Here is a 20,012-nt window from a genome sequence, read left to right as displayed (position 1 = left end):
AAAAGAACATTATGAACAACTTCGTGCCTATAAATTCAGTAACTTAGATGAAATGGACAAATTCCCTGAAAAACACAAACTATTAAAGCTCATTCAAGAAACAGATAACCAAAAACAGCTCTATGTCTACTAAAGAAATAGAAATTTTGATTGAAAATCTTCCCACAGGTTGGGTGCGGTGGCTCATGCCTGGAGTCCCAGCATTTTGGTAGGCCAAGATTGGTGTATCACCTGAGGTTGGGAGTTCGAGACCAGCCTGACCAACATGGAGAAACCCTGGCTCTACTAAAAATACAAAATTAGCCAGGCATGATGGCGCATGCCTGTAATCCCAGCTACTTGGGAGGCTGAGACAGGAGAATTGCTTGAATCTGGGAGGCGGAGGTTGCGGCGAGCCAGGATCGCACCATTGCACTCCAGCCTGGGCAACAAGAGCAAAATTCCGTCAAAAAAAAAAGAAAGAAAGAAAGAAAAGAAAGAAAGAAAAGAAAGAAAAGAAAGAAAGAAAAAGAAAACCTAGGCCAGGTGCAGTGGCTCACACCTGTAATCCTAGCACTCTGGGAGGCCGAGGCAGGTGGATCATGAGGTCAGGAGCTTGAGATCATCCAGGCTAACACGGTGAAACCCCATCTCTACTAAAATACAAAAAATTAGCCAGGTATGGTGGCAGGCGCCTGTAGTCCCAGCTACTTGGGAGGCTGAGGCAGGAGAATGGCATGAACCTGGGAAGCGGAGCTTGTAGTGAGCCGAGATCACATCACTGCATTCCAGCCTGGGTGACAAAGCGAGACTCCGTCTCAAAAAAAAAAAGAAAGAAAGAAAACCTTCCCACAAAGAAACTCTAGGCCCAGATGCCTTCACTGGTAAATTCTACAACACATTTAAGGAATAAATAATATAATACAGTACTATACTAACTCTTACAGAAAACCAGAGGAAATACCTCCTAACACCTCATTCTCTGAGGCCAGCATTACCCTGATACCAAAACCAAACAAACGTATTATAAGAAAATAAAACTACAGACCAATATCTATCACAAACACAGAAGTAAAAAAATTCTAAACAAAATATTAGTAAATTGAATTCAATAATATATAAAAAGGATAATACCTCATGACCAAGGAAGGTTTATCCAGGAATGCAAGGTTGGCTTAAAAAGGAAAATCAAGTTGCAAGTCCACAAACTAAGAACCGGAGAGCAGGAAGAGACCTTAGAGATCATCAACTTGAAGCTGAAAGTCATTGATTTGGGATCCTTTTTCTTCTTTTCAACCTAGGCATTTTATGTATAAATTTCCCCCTTAAGTTCTGCTTAAGTGGCATCCCACAAATTATATGTTGTGTTTTCATTTCATCTACTTCAGAATGATTTCTAATTTTCCTTTAGATTCTTTTGACCCATGAGGTATTTAAGAAGTACATTATTTAGAAGTACAAATATTGAGGGCTTTTCCAAACATCTTGTTTGCTGATTTCCAATGTAATTCCATTATGCCCAGAGGCCACACCTTGAATCCTTTTAAAATCCTTTGTACCAAATAAAATTAGGAAATAGGTCCAGGTTTTGATTCTGTCATGGGTGAGATTTTTTAGTGTGTCTCTAAAGGTTGGTACAGGCTATTTTTTTTGCAAATAGGTGAAAAGGGCAAGAGTGACTACACTACACAAGAATTTGTTTGTGGTTCAGTCTGGTTTCAAAGAGAAAAACCATGTTTAGAATCAGAACTTAGCTTAGAAAGTTAATTTCTACTGTCCCAGGAAATGATGAAGAACTGAGACCCACAGGGCTAAGATCACATAGCCAACTAGAAGTTGATCCTTAAGGCTGATCTTGGAGACTCAGGCAACAGTAGAAGAGCATATTTTACTGTTTTTCATCATTTGGTCACCACATATCACGTAATTTTGTTACTTTGAGAAGAAGTATGGTATGATGTTTCGGGGGTTGAAAAGTCCCGGGTTTGATCTGCCTCCTGTAGTCTTGGGCATGTAATTTATCATCTCCTAAAGGGAGATAATAATGGTCTCTGCATTGCAGATTAGTTGTGAGGATTAAATCAGATAATGTGTCTAAAGCACTCAGCAAACACATGGAACTTCCCAACAAATATGACTATTACTCCACCAGCACCATTGCCTGTTACCACCATATTTGTATTATGAGGATGCCAAATTTAAGTTAGAAGCAAAGGACAGAAACTATGCAGTCTACTTTTTTTTTTTTTTTTCGGAGACGGAGTCTCACTCTGTTGCCCAGGCAGGAGTGCAGTGGCGTGATCTCGGCTCACTGCAGCCTTCACCTCCTAGGTTCAAGCGATTCTCTTGCCTTGGCCTCCAGAGTAGCTGGGATTATAGGTGTGCACTTCCACGCCCAGCTAATTTTGTATTTTTAGTAGAGATGGGGTTTCACCATGTTAGCCAGGCTGGTCTCGAACTCCCGACCTCAGGTGATCCGCCCGCCTCGGCCTCCTAAAATGTTGGGATTACAGGTGTGAGCCACGGTGCCTGGCTACTATGCAGTCTACTCTTGCTAGACACTCCCTTGAAGCCACTCAGACTCAGGAACCCCAAACAAAGGGGAAAGAAAGTCAGACTATTGCTGGCTTAGCCATTTCTCTGTCTCTGGTCTCGGCTCTTCTGAGAATAAAACCTTTTACATGAGTGGCCTATTTCCTTTTGTTACATACACTGGTTGTTCTCTCCCAATTACCTGTTTTCCTGTCCACAGCGGAAAGGGCTTCAGGATGGAAGGAGGAAAGAGCTTCACGCGCCCCACTTTGTCTGTGAGTCCTCGGTACACCAGCTCCATATACTGCTCCCGGGTGAAAAAGCAACCCCGAGTAGTCATGCTTGCACCTGAAACCATGTGATCCTGGATCAGTCCCGCCAATGGGTGGCCATCCTATAAGCCAAAACAGACAACACAAGAAGAATGAAAACAAATCTTAAGTCAAACTCTAATCCCTAATCACCTGCCTGGAAGCCACTTTCTAGCAAGAGCCCTTCTTATATCCCTGTCTTGTCTGGCCCACGTCCTCACTATGTTCTTGCTTGGGGGCAAACTGCTTCACAAAGCACAAGACCAGGGTTTAGCACTGGCTTCTACGTTTGCCATTTGCCCACTATCCTGTATCAAAACTGTTTCAAACTCATCCAGTTCCCCAAGCCTTCTCTGTTTAATCCCATCTGGTTCTAGTTACTCCAGCATATTTTTGGCATTTATGCCTAAATTTGGTCTGGCTGCTGTCAGCTGTGTTCTTGTTTTTATACTTTGGTTTTATGCTTTAGTATTTTTCACACATTTCTGGCCTGGCTCTTCTGTAAATCAGTCATGCACTCAACAAATATTTGTCAGGAGCCTCCTGAATGCCTAGGCACTGGGTAGGCTTTTCCCTACTCCAGTGGACCAAACAGACATGGTCCTTTATGATGAAGAAGAATTAGACAATAAACAAATACAGTATCACAAAGTGTTTTAAATGCTAAAGAGGAAAATAACAGGGTGGGTCATAATATAGATTTGAGGTGAGGAGGATGGTCAGAAATAGCCTCTCTGAAGGGCGGTTTTACAGCCGAGGCCTGATGGGTGAGTTGGCCAGTGTTGGGAGGAAGGGGTTCCGGCAGATTCCTCAAGAGAGCTGTGAGTGGGCCTGACTGACGTACATGATTGCAGAAGGGAGAAGAGCCATTATTAGTTATCTCTTCACAACACAGCACAGGGTTCATGGTGGGCCCTTAATAAAGGCTGTTATCTACCAGATGCCAAAAACAAGGGCTTTTATGAAAAGCCTGAGATTTGGTGAGTGCATTAATTTCATCTGACACTTTCAAAGCCATTCTGATCCCCAGTCTCCTGAACCTTATCTGTTGGGTCTGTGTTCATGGCAACGTAACTCACACTAAAGTAAGAATAGCTATGCTTACTGACGTTCTTTAAAATGTAGCTTTTGTAAACTTTTCAATGTTTATAGGAATTTGAGAAAAACCTGTGCCTTGGATATAAAGATTGTTAATCATTTGATTATTTGGTAAATACTAGCCAACAGTATGGTCATGTTTTATAATTAAGGCAAAGGGAACTCACAAATGCAGCCTGGGAGAAGCACTAGAAATTTAACCACGTATACTAACTCAAAGGCTAAAAAAGGATCCTGGTCAAATGGTCTAAACACTACAGTGATAGGCTCTATGTAAATTCAAGGATAACAATTGCAGATGGGCTGGAAAGGTGGCACAGACCTAAGGCAAGATCAGATGGAGCACACAGCCCCTCTTATGAAGGCTTTGACTTAATAACGTACATAAAAAATTACACTCTACCTCTTGTTGCCGAGATGGTCTTATTTTGCTTGGGGGAAAAAGCCAAACCAGTATTACGCATTTGACTCATCTCACAGTCTTTGGCGGGCAGATACTGATTTTTCCTTTTGTTTTCTTCCTTAAAGAACATAATTACAGGTTCTGTGATCTATTCAGTGCCTTTTCCTCTCTCTGCCCAGATTTTTCCGTGACTAGACAATTACTTTGATGGCTAAATCGCTTTCAATGCAACCATCACAAATTATATGGCAGAATGCTGATTAAAGCAAATTACGAAAGGTCTACTTATAATTCTAAATTTCCTAAATCCTGCTGAGAATCAGAAAGAACATCTCTGAATCAAAATCCCAGAAAATTGTCAGCTTTACTATTCTCTTTAATAGCACAGCAAAATGACATTACAATTAATGTCTCTGGTCAGGATGCTTTGGGAATAGGGTATTCTGTAATTTGAATTTTCTAGCTGACTAGGTAGAAGTCAGGAAACATATCTCAAGCCTTGCTTAAAAACTTTCACAAAGCATGGGCCCTCAATAAATAAACAGAAGGAAAAAAAAATTAGTCCAAAAAGTAACACATAAATGAAAAGTTTAACTGTTTTCATGGAAAAGAAATACAGTTCCATTCAACTCCTACTTTAAATAAAAAGATGCCACAAAACTCTACTAAGTACATAAAACTAATGACAAAATGTACTTTAATTTGGTATTATGGTTAGTTAAGGGAAAGAACCTGGTAATACAGAAGAAATAGAATTATAAATAAAGAAATATGGAAACTAAGGGAAATAAAGACACACTAAGAAAAATGACCCCAAAATACTGGTTTTCCTAGTTTAACCAAATCAGCTCTTGTCCTTTTAGGACTCAGCCAATAAAGACATGTTGTATTTTTATAACCATTAGCAAATATAAGGATTCCACTTCTTGGCATTTACACCAAGGACTAAATAAAATTTATCAAGAATCAAAAGCTCTTTACCTCTGACAAAAGAAAGTGAATGAAAGTACACTGAATCTTCAAGCCATCTCCCACAAGCTTTTTTCAATAAATTAATGTATTGACCTTAAGCTTATTCACCTGTGTTCTCCTGCCTCCCTTAAGTGTACGCCCAACCTAAAACTCATAGGCATATGAGCATGTGATGAGGCCCACTTGGATTTACATAAGTCAGTCCACTGCAGGACACAATGTAAGCATGAAGTCTCCTACGGCTTTTGTACCTTATTCAATCAAAATCAAGCACAGCACATTCAAGGTCATTGGCTTGAGGACTTTACAGCACCTCAACTCCCCACGCAGCAAATGCCTCAGGTCACTCTGCCAGCAAAAAACCATCTGCTGCTCCCTGGTAGCATCCCCTCTGGTGAAATATGACTCGGCTGTTATAGAGTCAGAGACCTACACAGTCCTGGGAGCCACTTCCTGTCACCTGCCTTCCCTTAATCCCAGCCTCGCCTGTTGAGTGGGGCTAAGAACACGCTAAGAATACGCACAGGCAAGCACATGGATGGGGGGGCGGGGAGGGGGGGATATCGTCCAAAGCTGCTGGGTTCGAGTCTTGGCCTCATTGCTGGCTGACATTTACTCACTTGGTGTTTCCTTGTCTGAAAATCACACGAACCTCATAAGGAATGGAATGTCTGCAAACTGCTTACAGCAGTATCTAAGGCCCGTGGCCCACTTAATGGCAGCTTTTACTGCCACCACCACGAAAGCCACATTATTATTTAAATGAAAACATAAAAAGCTACTTTTCAAATTAGCAAATGTATTTTTTTTTTAAATTTCCAAGTAATCTGGGTAGGCCCTTCACCACTTCTTCCTACATCTAGTCCCTTCGTTAATCCACAGCCAACAAAGGTGGGCAGAGAAGGGAAAGGCCAACTTAAACAACCGGGATCCTTGTGAAGCCACAGTGGTGCATCTGGTGGGAAAAGGGTCTGGGATGCTGGGCTCCTGGCCACCTGCCTGATTCCCTAGTGGCAGACAGCTGATGGGAACAGAGAAGCTCCAAGGAGCAGAGGATGCCGATCGACGCTAGGCATCTCTGAGCAGCCCCTGGCACTCCCTGTGCACAGAGCTCTCCATCCCTGCGGCAGCACAAACCCCAGGAAGATCTGGGAGCGCCTTGTCCTTCCTCCTGCTTCTCAGCTGAGTGTCCCTGGACAAGTTACACAAATGCTTCAAGTGTAAAATGTGGACATGAATAGCACCTACCTCCAAGGACTGTGGGGAGAGTGAAATGAGGAGCCTCTAAAGTGCTCTCTGCACAGTGCATGGCACTGAAAAAGTACTTGGGAAATGGGAGCCTTGGTTTGACATTAAATGATTATTCTTCATACTCCACCACAATCCAAATGAATGATGTATAACTGTGAATCACTGTGGTGCAAACAGCTTATAATTTAGGAGGCCTCGGACCTTTGGGTGGGTGGTGAGGGTGAAGTAGGCACTGGAACACACTGTGTCTTCTTCCCTGCAGCCTGCCTCTTTCCCCGCTCTGTCCCTCCCATGAGCACATGCTAACTCACGCCCCTGCCACTCCTGGTCACGAGTCAGCTGCTCAGGAGATGGGGGAGGAAGTTCTATCCTTCCCACATGTCCCTCTGGATAGCTGTGACCACATGGGGTTGCCCTTGAGGACTGAACTTGGAGAAAGAAGGAAGGGATTCAAAGAGGAGAGAAGATGCCTTCACGGGCTGATGGGGGATTTCTTCTGGGCCCTTGGGGTTAGGCTGCTTCTTAAAACTCATGTTTGTCAGAACAAAGGATCAAAGTCATCTGTGGACCATGAGAACCATTACAGTGTTGGGATGCTAACGCTGGCCAGGGGCTACTAAGTTGCAGAATCCAAACTTAAGTGTTGAATACAAGATCTACTATACAGTTACTAAGGTAGGCTTTCTGGGATGGCTATTACAATTTCTGTCCTGATTTACATTTTACAACGTAGCAAGACAGAAACATTTCCCAGCCTCTAAGCAACTAGATGGGCTAAAAGCCCCGCCTGGGAGAAACCAGGACCCTCCATTCCAGGTGCCCCTGTGTCCCAGAACTGCCCAGTGACCCCAGGGGCTGGCAGGGCCCAAGTTAAAAGTGCTAAGTCATGCTGACGATGACCACGGAATGGCCTCAAGGCCAGACCTACCTTGGGAACAAGGTACTGCTGATCGGTGCAGGCCAGGACGTAGGCCTCTGCCCGGCCCAGCTCACTCTGGGGGAAATGGGCATTCATCTCATCTCCATCAAAGTCGGCATTATAGGCCTTGCAGTTGGCATAGTGGAGTCGCAGCACTTTCTCTTCAGGCAGGATGCGGGCGTGGTGGGCCTGGATGGAGGGTCTGTGCAGGGTGGGCTGTCGGTTCAGTAGCAGAATGTCCCCATTCTTCACATGCCGGCACACCTGGGAACAGAGTGGACAGGTGGGTGATCAGTGCAAACATCAGTATCACCACTGCTCTTTCCAAGTGCTCACCTCAACTTGGCCAAGGTGTGGCTTCTGTCTCATGTTGTAGTCAGCTAAATGCAAGTGGAATTTTTAATGTGGAGCAAAACCCTAGAAATCTCTGAGAAATACCTCCTAGGCCCTTCTGGTCCTGGCCCTTTACAACCCTGATCCTGGTTCTAGGCTCAGAAGTATAAGGAACAAATAAGACCACAGGTCTTTGTCTTCTTCAGAGAGGTATAGCCCTCCCAGGTTCCTGGATTCCTCTGAAAACTAATCTGAAGAAAGAAATGGATACAACTCCTGAAGACATAACCATAGCAAAATGAAGACATAACCATAAAACCACTGGGTTTGAAAGGCATTGGCAGACTCTCAAATCCCCCCATGATCACGTGTGAGTACATTATTCTAAACAGAAATTCTACATTTCACAAAAAATTTGCCCAGCTTCATACAGCAGAGCCAGAACAGGGTTCTTAGTTCAATGCCCTCAGAAAACACTTTATTGCACTTCAAAAATTAAGAACTGTACATGGTCATCATCTTTTGGGAATGGAGTTTGAAAATAGCTATTAGAACACTTAAAACACATTTCCTGTTGGCTCTTCAGGGAAAAAAAAAAGCACCCACACAGGTTAGATGAGTATGCAGCAGCATTTACAGCGGCAAAAGCTAGAAATAACCTGACTGCCCCACAGAAGGGACAATAGTGTGTCCACACTATGGAATATTATGCAGTGATGAACAAGGATAAGGTAAATACATACAAGGTCTGAAGTGATGGCAATAATGTATTACAGCAAAGGAAAAAAAAAAAAACCCAGGTGGCATGTGACGTGATGAAAAAAAAGCAATTTAAAAACCAACCCAGCTTGTGTGTGTGTGTGTGTGTGTGTGTGTGTGTGTGTGTGTGTGTGTGTGTCTATATGGGAAAGGGGTGCTTGGATCCTCACTAGGCTGTTACTATTTTTCTGAGACAGGGTCTCTCTCTGTTGCCAGGCTGGAGTATAGCGGTATAATCATGGCTCACTGCAGCTTCAACCTCCTAGCCTCAAATGATGTTCCTGGCTTGGCCTCCCAAAGTGCTGGAATTATAGGCAGGAGCCACCACACGGAGCTACTTTCCTACATCTTAGCATTGTTCTTTCTATAATGAATATGTGATGCTTCTGTAAATTTTAAAAAAGATCTTCACTTATTTTTAAAGAAAGAAAGAAATATTGAACAAGTGTTATGCTTATTGCGGGAGGGAAAACAGAAAATACAGACAATTTTAAAGATAAGAATTTAAAAATCACAAGTAATTGTACCCCTCTAAGATAGCCACTGCTCATACTTTTTCCCCCTTATAAATACCTGGCTGGTCATGTCCTTCTGACAGACATCTCTCTCACAAAGCTGACTTTCCCGTAGCGCCTATTAAGACCCTTACTACCCTTATCTTTAATTATATTAACTACGGGGCCTCCTAAACACTGAACATAAAGTGACACCTTAAAAGACAAATGCATGAAGGTAACTGCCACCCCATGCATTTTGAAGGGCTCCTGTTAGTAGTACAAAGGAATTATGGAGACTTGGTGAAATTTCTGCCACCCCAAATCTCCTCTAAATCACAACAGATAGCAGGTAGGAGAAAACAACAAATTATTGGAAGTCTAGTTTCTTCTTATGTTGCCTACATTCATGAAACTGTATGAGAAAGTTCACTAAAGAGAGAGGCTAGAAGTAATTAAGAGATGCTCCCCAAAACTCTCTCCCCAGTTCCTGTTCAGTGAGGTTAAAAGTTCTCTCTCTCTAGCTCAGGGAAGCAGGGAGCAAAATCCTCATGTGCTACAAAGCAGTCCTAAAAGTACCTAGCATGGAGTCCATCATTTTGCTTCCCAAGGAATTCAAACCTTCCCCTCCCCATTGCCAAGTCCCATGTTTCCAAGGAGACCTAAACTCTGAGGGTTCCCATGAGCATCTGCCCAGGGCACTGGCTGCCGTCTGACTGCGTCATACAAGCTGAGGTCTTCTTTCTTTAGCCTCTCAAGGGAGGAACTGCCTAGATCTGTGGCCCAAGCCCAAAGAGCCAGGCTGGGCCTAGGATTTGAGTCTTGTAAATTCGAGACATCCTCCAGCGTAAGCAAACTTACCACAGCTGGGAAGGTACACAGGCCAGTCTGGCAGGCACTGGCCAATCCAAACAGAAGCCCTGGAGCACAGGGTATTCCCCTTGCCAACCCAAACCCGAGGCCCTTCCTTTCTCTTGTCTCTAAATAAATACTGCAGTGAAAATGAACGTGCCCCAGTGCCCCAGGGTCAGAGATTTAAGAGGCAGGCTCGGAGCCAAAGGCCGGCTTCTAGCAGGCTGCTGAACAGGGCAATGAGCCTTGGATCTTTGGGCCATTTCCTCTTTTATTTACAAGGCCCAGGGGATGGGGCAGAGCTTTCATACCTCACAGGGGAAATGGGTCCTTTTGGCCTTTCCCCTCCTCACCTAGCCTGTGGTTCCTCCTCACCCAGACCTCAGTGTTTCCTTCCCAATCAGCCTCACACAGCCCTTCAGCCTTGCCCTGGCCCACATGCAACACATTAACCAAAGTCTTCAAAAATTACAGGCCAGGAGCAGTGGCTCATGTCTGTAATCCCAGAGCTTCGGGAGGCTGAGGAGGGCAGATCTCTTGAGCCCAGGAGTTGGAAACCAGCCTGGGCAACATGGTGAAACCCCACATCTACAGAAAATACACAAATTAGTCACACCTGTGGTCCCAGCTACTCGGGAGGCTGAGTCAGGAGGATCACCTAAGCCCCGGAGGTGGCGGCTGCAGCAGCTGTGATTGCGCCACTGCACTTCAGCCTGGGAGACAGAATGAGACCTTGTCTCAAGAAAAAAAAAAAAAAAAAAAAAAAAAAAAAATCACAGTTTTGGGGGTAGCAGACTACAGTCCTTAGGCTGGCCACCTGGTTCTGTAAATAAAGTTTTATTGGAACACAGCCATGCCTATTTGTGTACTATCCGTGGCTGCTTTGGCATTAAGCGGCAGAGTTGAGCAGCTACAGCAGAGCCTGCATGGCCCAGGACCACAGAAATATTTACTATCTGACCCCAGAGGAACGAGGGCTTGCTAAGGCCTGAGGGAGCAGCAAGAGTTCGCTGCCTTCAGACCCCTCTTTAGCTCTGAGGCTGGCCCCAGCACCTGGCTCACAGCTGCCTCCTGATGACCCCAAACTCTCCCTGCCCACTTGCCCTGCACATTCCCCTCAAACTTGTTTCTTCTTGGGCATTATATGCTTAAAGTCACTGTCTGTCACTGCTGTTCCCTGTGGTGTCTTCCACACCCCTCCGCAACAGCAATACATTTATATGCTCATTTCCTAGTGGTTCCCCCACCATGCTGTCAACTCCAGGGTGGCGAGGATCCGTCCACAGGGACTGCAAAGTGCTAGCATGCAGGGGGCATCAGTACTGCCTCATCCCTCACCGCTTCTCCTAGTCTCTCTCTCATCCTTTCCTATTGTGAGTCTGTTTCACATGTTTGACCTGAGTTAAATGTAAGTGAAGTGAAATACACCTTGCTTCTTTTTGCATTGCTCACAGAGTGCCTAGCCAAACACCAGGCACTTAGGAAAGGCAGACTGATTCTACGAACCTGAATACAAACCTTACTTTGTGCACTAGAGAAGAACAAAAAAGGTGACTTATCTGTGTTTGCATGTGCCCCAGTGCCAAAGGAGAAAACAGGCGGTGTATTACTGCTGTCCCTCAGGACGGCGGTGAGAACCAGAGGAAGCAAGAAGGCCTGTGGTGAGCAGTGATGAGCACCGCCGCAAGGCCAGGAGCATTTCCTTTTCCTCTCGGTTCCTCCAAAGTTTCTTCAAGGCTGATGCAACTTTGCAGAGCTGAACTCAGTGTTAAAGAAGAGCAGGTCAGCCATGGGGTATGGGTGGGCAGAGGGCAAGGAGAGGCCTGCCTTCTGTGCAGGTGGGTGAGGAAAATCCAGGCAGTCACCCATTGACTCCGGTAGTCACTTGTGGGTTACACCCAAGTCGAATCCATTTCCCTCCAACAACTGCTGCCACTGTTGCCTAGATAGGGGTCATCTGCTGCTCCCCTCCCAGCAGGAATGGCTATTACGTGACAGAGCCACAGAGCTGTCACCTGCTGATTTCATGCATTCAGCAACATTGTTAATTGATCATGTGCTCCTTCCAGTGGAACCAGATAGAGCCTCAGGATTCCCTACCACAGCACTATGGGCTGGCATTAGCAATTGCCCAAAATGGAAACATTAGTTATAACCTGCCACTTGTTGGTTATCACTGGCACAGAGCACTGCCTTCCTAAGAGTGGCTCTCAAACAACAGCATGCAGAAGAACCCTCTGGAAAGCAAGATAAAGAAAGATTCTGACCTCTATTCTCAGAGATTCAAATTCAGTAGGGGTGGGGGGATCTGCATTGCTCACAAGCTCCAGGGATGCTGCTGATGCTGGTCCGGGGACTACCCTTTGAGTAGCCCTGTTTAAGGGCAGTCATTCTTCTGCCCAGGGACTACAAGGTGAATCTTAAAAGTCACCCACGTGTGGGGGAGTTTCCTCCTAGGGATGGGCTCCTGTGTCAGCGTGCACTGGAGCCACACCTGATGGCCACCAATTACCAGGATCCGAACAGGAGCTGGATAGGTCCCTGACCAAAGCTGCTCATACTCACAATTTTTGTCCCCTGGGGCTTAGGTGCCCCCGTGGCTGGGGTCAGGAGCTGCTTGGCCACGGCCTCTCGCTGGGTCATGTCCACAGCACTCAGGGCTGTGCGGCTGCCGTCCTCATTGATGACCATGGAGGCTCCTGGGTGCACATTGGGGCCGTTGATGACCGCTTGCCTAAGTTCCTGAACATTCCACGGGGTAACTGGCTGCGGGTAGGTCAGTTTTGTGGCAAATACCTGGAAATGAGGAATGGAGGTAGCAAATCAGGGCAGGGAGAAAAAAAGGTCTCATGGACCCCAAATCTGTCTCAATAGGCTGTGTCTTTTCCCCCAAGATGAGGAGGAGCTATCTGACTTGGCCAAGAAGGCCTTCCAGTGAGCGAAGTAACATCCTGCCTGTCTTCTGCTACTCCCTTAACGGTATAGAGACTAGGCCTCCTTTTCCAGCAGTTAGTCTGAGGAGAATAATTTAAGTGCAGCAGTTTACATATTACAATTTTTTTTTTTTAATTTTTTTTTTTGAGATGGAGTTTTGCTCTTGTTGCCCAGGCTGGAGTGCAGTGGCGCGATCTCAGCTCACCACAATCTCCGCCTCCTGGGTTCAAGCAATTCTCCTCCCTCAGCCTCCCGAGTAGCTGGGATTACAGGCATGCACCACCACACCCAGCTAATTTTGTATTTTTAGTAGAGATGGGGTTTCTCCATGTTGGTCAGGCTGGTCGCGAACTCCCAACCTCAGTTGATCTGCCCACCTCGGCCTCCCAAAGTGCTGGGATTACAGGTGTGAGCCACCGTGCCCGGCTAATTTTTTTAACCCACTCTAAAACTTCATTTTCTTATCTGCCAATAAATTCAAAGTTCCCAAAGGTGGCTTGGGGCACTTGCTTGAGACAGGTGGCAAATGCCTGTCCTCAAATACCACAACATTCCTCATCCACCCCAGCAGACATCACTAACGGATCGTGGTGCTGTCCCTGTCTAGGCTCAGGGACAGCATTGGAATCTCTCAGCTCCACAGTTCTGCAGCAGCCATTACAATCAAGGTGGTACTTGAGATGAAACTGACACATTCCTCTGACACCTAAGAAAATGCAGTGTGCTGTGTTTAAAGTTAGGCCTGGGAGACACTCCAAGTAAAACAAGTTCCCTGTTTAAGTGAGTTTTTGAGCTACTGAATATTATAAATCTCTAATGTACCTTCCAAATGTATACAAACACACCAGAGACTCTGAGACATCCTACATAAAGGAACTCGTCTAGCTTTGCACAGGTCCCGTGCAGCAGCACTTTCTCAGAAGGCTCCTGGGGCTACCCCAGCCCCTGCGTTCCTCAGCCTGAGCCTGCTCTACTATTGCTGATACACTTACCACTTATCACCGTTCAACAGAGCATATCTATACTTGTTTATCTATTTACTGTCTGTCTCCACCCCTGGACACCGCTTTATATAGGAGCACACTAGTCTGTGCTTCACTGCTGGTCTCTAGCTCCTTGTTCCTGTGGCACCTGTCAACAGTACTCTATGGGAAGCGTGTGATCCAAGAGGCCAGAGGCAGTTCTATCTGCTCTGCTCTTCCCAACTATACTGTGAGGAATACCTACACCCCAGGCCACCATGGCCCTGAGACTTGCGGCAGTCTGCAGGTGGGCAGAGAAGTGACTTCGGAGTCTCTCCTCCAGGGACAAGCCACTATCAAACAAACCCAGATCCACAAACGAGAACCCAGCACCTTGGAAGACAGAAGAGGCAGCACAGAAGGTCTCTCGCAGAGCTGGGGACGCTGTAGGCACTATGAGGTCAAGGCCAAAAAGGGTGGCCCCTGCCTTCTGTCCAGAGAGGGCAACCAAAAGTTGCTACATGTCTCCTCGGGGCCTCAGATTTGGGAATGTCACCACTGGACTTCACAAAGCTGGTCCTCACCATGTGATCCAGCTTTCAGATGCAAGAACTATGGTTCCTAGGAGGCAGTGGGCACAGGACTGGGCCTTCTCAGACTCCTGTCATGCCTTTGTCCAGGAAGCCCAAGTGTGCCACAGAGAGATGAGGCCATGGGGACACAGGATGATCGGAAAGAACACTTCAGCGCTGCTCATCACCAGTCCCCAGAGAGGGGTGGAGCGGGTGGCGCGCGAGGAAATGAGGCTCTCCACGGAGGGAAATTAAACCACCTTCACATTACTGACCTCGAGGCCTATTAAGGAGGAAGCTCATTAAAGGCTGCTGCTGCTGAGCACCATGGCGTGAAGTGCTAAGCAAGTGAGAAGATGAAGCTGGCTCCCGGAGGGGGTCGCGGGAGAGCACTAACAGGTGAATAGTAAGCTGCTTACCCTGAGAAGCAAAACAGGGCGTGGGCAACATGCACACGTCTCTCTCCAGGACTCACTCCCTTTCCTCTTCCCAGTAACCTGGGGTACACATTTCTGATGCCTGGACCCCATGCCCTCTTCCTCTCCCCTGTCATGTATTCAATTTGGTGAGGAAGGTCAAAAGACTAGGCTGAGGTGGGCAGGAGGAAGCTATGTGGGCAGGGATGTGGAATACCCCGCAATCAGCTCCCTAGTGCTGACTTGTGGGTAGAAGGTGTCTGTAAGCCTGGCAAGGAGTGAGAGCAATGCCATCATGTGGCTTCCAGTCACCTCCTCATGGGCTGTCCAGGAAGAGGCAGAAGCTAGTTCTGCCCAAGCCACTATAATCTGCTGCACATCCTGTCCTCAGCCCTCTGTGGCATTCCTATCTGCCACCCACAGGGAGCAAATGAGCCCTGCACACACACACACACACACACACACACACACACACACACACCCACCATGGGAATTCCAATTTCGTTGGTGTTGATGTACATATCTGGGCAGATGACTGAGCGTGCAGCATAGTCCACTCGCTTTCCCATCATGTGTTTTCGGAACAGGCCTTCTTTCTTTTCCAGGATCTTTATGGAGAAAAAAAGGCCATAATAACATTCAACAAGAATTCCAGTAGGCTTATTAGTTTCTTGTTTCAATACACAATGTTTATTATTTATCCTCTGCAGCTAGCAGTGGGAATCCAGTTTTTGCTCACCTGCCTAATGCCTGGGTACTTGTCCACCATTAGTTTGTCCATCTCACTATCGAACACAATATTGACGTGGCTCTGAAGGCGAATCCAAATGTTGTAAAGTTTGTCTATGAAGGACTGGCCTGGAAGTGTACTCAAAAAGGATCGGTCAATAGCAATCAAAGAGTCTTTTTCCTGGAAGATAAAACCAAGAAAACAGGAATGATGGAAAAAAGCTCCAAAAGGCCTGGCTTGATTTAATTTTTCTTTCTTACCCTGGCTCTGATGACTATGCACTCTGGAGTTTATCTCCTCTGAACCTGACAGATCAGAGACAAACGTGCTGATAAATCAATCTTGTAAGTACATGTCGATAAGACATATCAGCACTATTACATATTTACCAGTCTGTCTCTTTCTAGTAGTAAGATGAATTCAAAATGAGTAAGCATGCTCCTTTCTTAAAGCATTTGCTGAAATTCTTTAATATGCAATTCCTAAAGAAAACTAAGAAGTCCTTCTCACATCAGTATGTTTCTCAGGAAGTTCTGTTATCCCACTAGATAACCGATTCTCATATGCAGTTTCAGTTTTAGTTATGGCTTTGAAAAACTTGATCCAAACCACTTACAAACATGCAGGTGGAACAATTTCTTAAGAGGAGCTAGGTTTGCCATATGATATTCTATGTCATCAATTAAGATGTGGGTCTTCAACTGAGCTATATCAAGTTACTGGCTGATTGCCAAGTCTCATTGGAATATTTAACCAATCCTTTTTTAATATTTTTGCCTCTAGCTCCGTCTCTTCCTCTCTCCCACTCCCTACCCAGGGGACAGAAACTGCCTTCAGCTGGTTTAGAGCACCACCTATTGATACTGTCTGGCCACCTACTGGCCCCATTGGCTGGGTATGACACAAGCAGACAGATGGTCCCATGTCTTCCAGTGTGGGCAGATGAGAGAAGAAAACTGTCAGTGTCTTGAGGTGGGAGGGTGACGGTGGGTGAAGATTCAGTAAATGAGAATGTCATGAAAACCCAGTAGTGATGAAGTGGGCTTGTCCTCAACCCTGAGGAACACAAGAGTCTTCTTTAGTTGGAGGGAAAATAGATGTATTCTACATAAAACACTCAGGGTCCCCTTCTGGCTGGAGTCCCAGTGGGAGAGATGGTCACCTGCATGATGACTGGGTCCTGTTAGCCCAACTCACTGCTCATGGCATTACCTGGCTCAGGACCAGTGATTGTGAAATGAGTGAGAACTTGTCTCACTGGCGTATCCCCAGTGCCTAGATGGTGCCTGGCAAGGGCTGCCATGAGGATGGAACACAGAGAGTAAGGGGGAAGAAAAAGCATGTCCTGTCAATCACAAGGAAAGAGGACACTGGGGCATAGGAATCAGAGGATGCTATTTGCCCCTCAGAGACCAAGCATTTGTTCGACAAAGGGGATGATCAATTTTTTTTTTTTTTAAATTCTTGAGATGGGGTCTAACTCTGTCACCCAAGCTGGAGTACACTTGTGCAATCATAGCTCACTGCAGCCTTGACTTCCCTGGCTCCAGCAATCCGCCCACCTCAGCCTCCTGAGTAGCTGTCACCATAGGCATGAGCCACCACACCCAGCTATTTTTTGTATTTTTGGTAGAGATGGGGTTTCGCCATGTTGCCCACCTGGTCTAAACCTCCTCGGCTCAAGTGAACCTCCTGCCTTGGTCTCCCAAAGTGCTGGGATTACAGCTGTGAGCTATCATGCCTGGCCAGGCTGTCCGATTTTTAAGGGACATCCAACTAAGATTCTCAACTCTAGTCATTGGGAGTAGTTATCCCATGGTCTTTCCTTGGAAACTGCACTAAGGCATGCAGATGGCTGATTTCTCTCACACTAAGGAGTTTTTAAAAGCACACCAATGCTGGCCGACCAGGAAACAAGCAAAACCAAAGAAAGCCCCAAGTGTAACCTGCAGCTTAAGTGTCCAGGAGACAGTGGTGCCACCTTGTGATGGGCCTGGCAGACAGCGGGACTGTCCCAGTGGCTGGAGTCTGAGAATCCTGTCTGTCTACCCAAGGCTGCCTATTTGCATCCAGAGAGTACTTTAGAGCTGGGAAGGATCTTGATGACCTCAGCAAGCTTCCTGGGTGCCCAATTCACCTTTGTACCCACTGAAGACCTACTATTTAACCTGGCACACAGAAGGGGCTCAGGAAACGTTAGTTGAAACTGTCCTGTTCTGAGAGGAATTTATACTCTGCAATACTGCTTTCCTGACCCCAATGCTGGAGACATTAATGTGTCCAAAATAGAGTTGACAATATGAACTCTAGTACTGTGACCCAGAAGGGACACTCTTAGAGCCTGAGGGAAGCAGGCTATTCTTTCTAGAGCTTCTGAGAGCTGGTAGCCCAGAACAGCCTCAGTGTGAAATCTCACCACAAATCACATGCATTTTATAGCAGACACTAGTATAAGAAAGTGACTCAACTAGGGTCACCTGGCATGGTCGTTCGGCACAGAACCCAGACCTTTCCATGCTCAGACCCATGTGCGTTCCCCTAATGTTCCTAGGTGCCCCCTAAGCCCACAGCTCACACTAAGGCTGCTGCCAGCTGCACAGAATATCCCAGGAAGCATCTCCTGGTAACCCGTGTCTGCATCCACACCACACAGAGTTAGCACCAAGCGTGTGTGCTCATCACATCAGCACCAGAGCAGCCCTGACCTCATCTGGAGGGGGTGCGGCCACTTCCTCTGGCAGCTTCTGTTCTTGGGCCATCAATGCCAGAAGTTTTCGAATCAGAACTACATCCTTCATGACAGCCTGCAAGTTCACCGTCTGGCCATTGGTAAACATCTGGTCTCCTAGGCGACTAACTGGGCGATACCTGCAGGGGGACATACAGAATAAACGAATGTTTAGTGTGAGGAAAGGGTCATGTTCTTCATCCTCTCACTCATGCCTACTGTAGGGAGCACACCCCACCATGCTCAAAACAACCAACCTTCCCAATCAACATTCCAGCTGGGTGTGGTGGCTCAAGCCTATAATCCCAGCACTTTGGGAAGCCACAGCGGGTGGATCACTGGAGGTCAGGAGTTTGAGACCAGCCTGGCCAACATGGTGAAACCCCATCTCTATGAAAAATGCAAAAATTAGCTGGGTGTGGTGATGCATGCCTGTAATCCCAGCTACTCGGGAGGCTTAGGCAGAAGAATCACTTGAGCCTGGGAGGCAGAGGTTGCAGTGAGCCAGGATCATGCCACTGCACTCTAGCCTGGGAGACAGTACAAGCAAACAAGCAAACAAAAACAACTAACATTCCTATCGCATTCACAACAAACAGGAAGGAAAGTAAGCCCTTCCACCACCCACACCTGGAGCAGAACTGCAGCTCTGTCTCAGTGCCCTTGGCCCTTTCACCTCTCCTAGAGGTCACGGTTCAGTTCCTTAGTAAGCTTTTCTTCAGGTGAAATAAGTTAATTAAAGGGTATTACCTTGAGGGTGGCACCACCAAGAAATCGAGAAAGAACACACTGGGATTGAATCTGGACTCCATACCATCATCATCCATTCCCGAAAAAAGGTAGTTCAGAAAGAATCCTGCATTGGAAAGCAACCAAGGAGACCATTTACATCTATCACTGAAGGCATGGGAGGACAACCATAAAAATATTACTGAGTGAGGAAAAACCAGAATACAAGATAATATGTAGAGTTAAGGTCACATTTTTCTTTCTCGAGACAAGGTCTCACTCCTGTCACCCAGGCTGCAGTGCAGTGGTGCGATCATGACTCACTGCAGCCTTGACCTCCCAGGCTTAGGCAATTCTGCCACCTCAGCCTTCCAAGTAGTTGGGACTACAGGTGCGTGCTATCATGCCCAGCTAATTTTTGCACTTTCTTTTTTTTTTTTTTTTAAAGAGATGAGGTTTTGCTTGGTTGTCCAGGCTGGTCTTGAACTTCTGGGCTCAACTGATCCACCTGTCTCAGCCTCCCATATTGCTGTGATTAGAGGCATGGGCCAACGTGCCTGGCTGGCCTCATTTTTCTTTATAAAAACAAAAAATAGCCTCTGTGTACATGACAGTTTGTATGCAGGGGATATGACAGCATAAAAATGGGTACTACAGGGACAATAGCTCTTAACCCAGGAACTGAGATGAGCAAGGAAGGGGAAGAAACTTTACTTGTTTTTAATCACCCTCCTGGACTATTAAAACACATACACATCACACACATAATTATTACTTTGATCTTCATAAAAAAATGTTGAATAAAAAATTTTTGCTAAGTTAGCCTCCTCCCACCCCTAACAGGTGCTGCCAAGAAAGGATCTTCTGTGGACCAAAGCTGTATTTCAGGTTTCTGGTGATGTGAGAAAAAGATTAAAATGTGCTAGGGCCTGCCGCAGAAGCAATCATACTAACTCCAGTGCTTTTTTTTTTTTCCCTGACATCTCTTTAACAACATGTTCATTTGTAAGTGCTTCTTATTACACAGAGGTTATAGTC

General features: G+C 46.0%; 1 protein-coding gene across 1 annotated transcript in view; it reads right to left on the bottom strand.

The window, feature by feature from the left end:
* POLR1A (RNA polymerase I subunit A) overlaps positions 1-20,012 on the bottom strand; it is an 83,117-nt gene that overhangs the window by 39,975 nt on the left and 23,130 nt on the right. Inside the window, exons 8-14 of the mRNA XM_015112779.3 lie at positions 18,996-19,101; positions 18,223-18,385; positions 15,527-15,697; positions 15,273-15,395; positions 12,469-12,699; positions 7,475-7,729; positions 2,714-2,905 (exon numbers count right to left, since the gene is read on the bottom strand). Coding sequence (XP_014968265.3) covers positions 2,714-2,905; positions 7,475-7,729; positions 12,469-12,699; positions 15,273-15,395; positions 15,527-15,697; positions 18,223-18,385; positions 18,996-19,101 — 1,241 coding nt within the window. The remainder of the gene's footprint in view (positions 1-2,713; positions 2,906-7,474; positions 7,730-12,468; positions 12,700-15,272; positions 15,396-15,526; positions 15,698-18,222; positions 18,386-18,995; positions 19,102-20,012) is intronic.

The sequence above is a fragment of the Macaca mulatta genome, chromosome 13, assembly GCF_049350105.2.
Source record: "Macaca mulatta isolate MMU2019108-1 chromosome 13, T2T-MMU8v2.0, whole genome shotgun sequence".
In the NCBI taxonomy this organism is placed as follows: domain Eukaryota; kingdom Metazoa; phylum Chordata; class Mammalia; order Primates; family Cercopithecidae; genus Macaca; species Macaca mulatta.
Note: the sequence above shows the minus strand (reverse complement) of the source record. Positions and strands in the feature narration are given on the sequence as shown.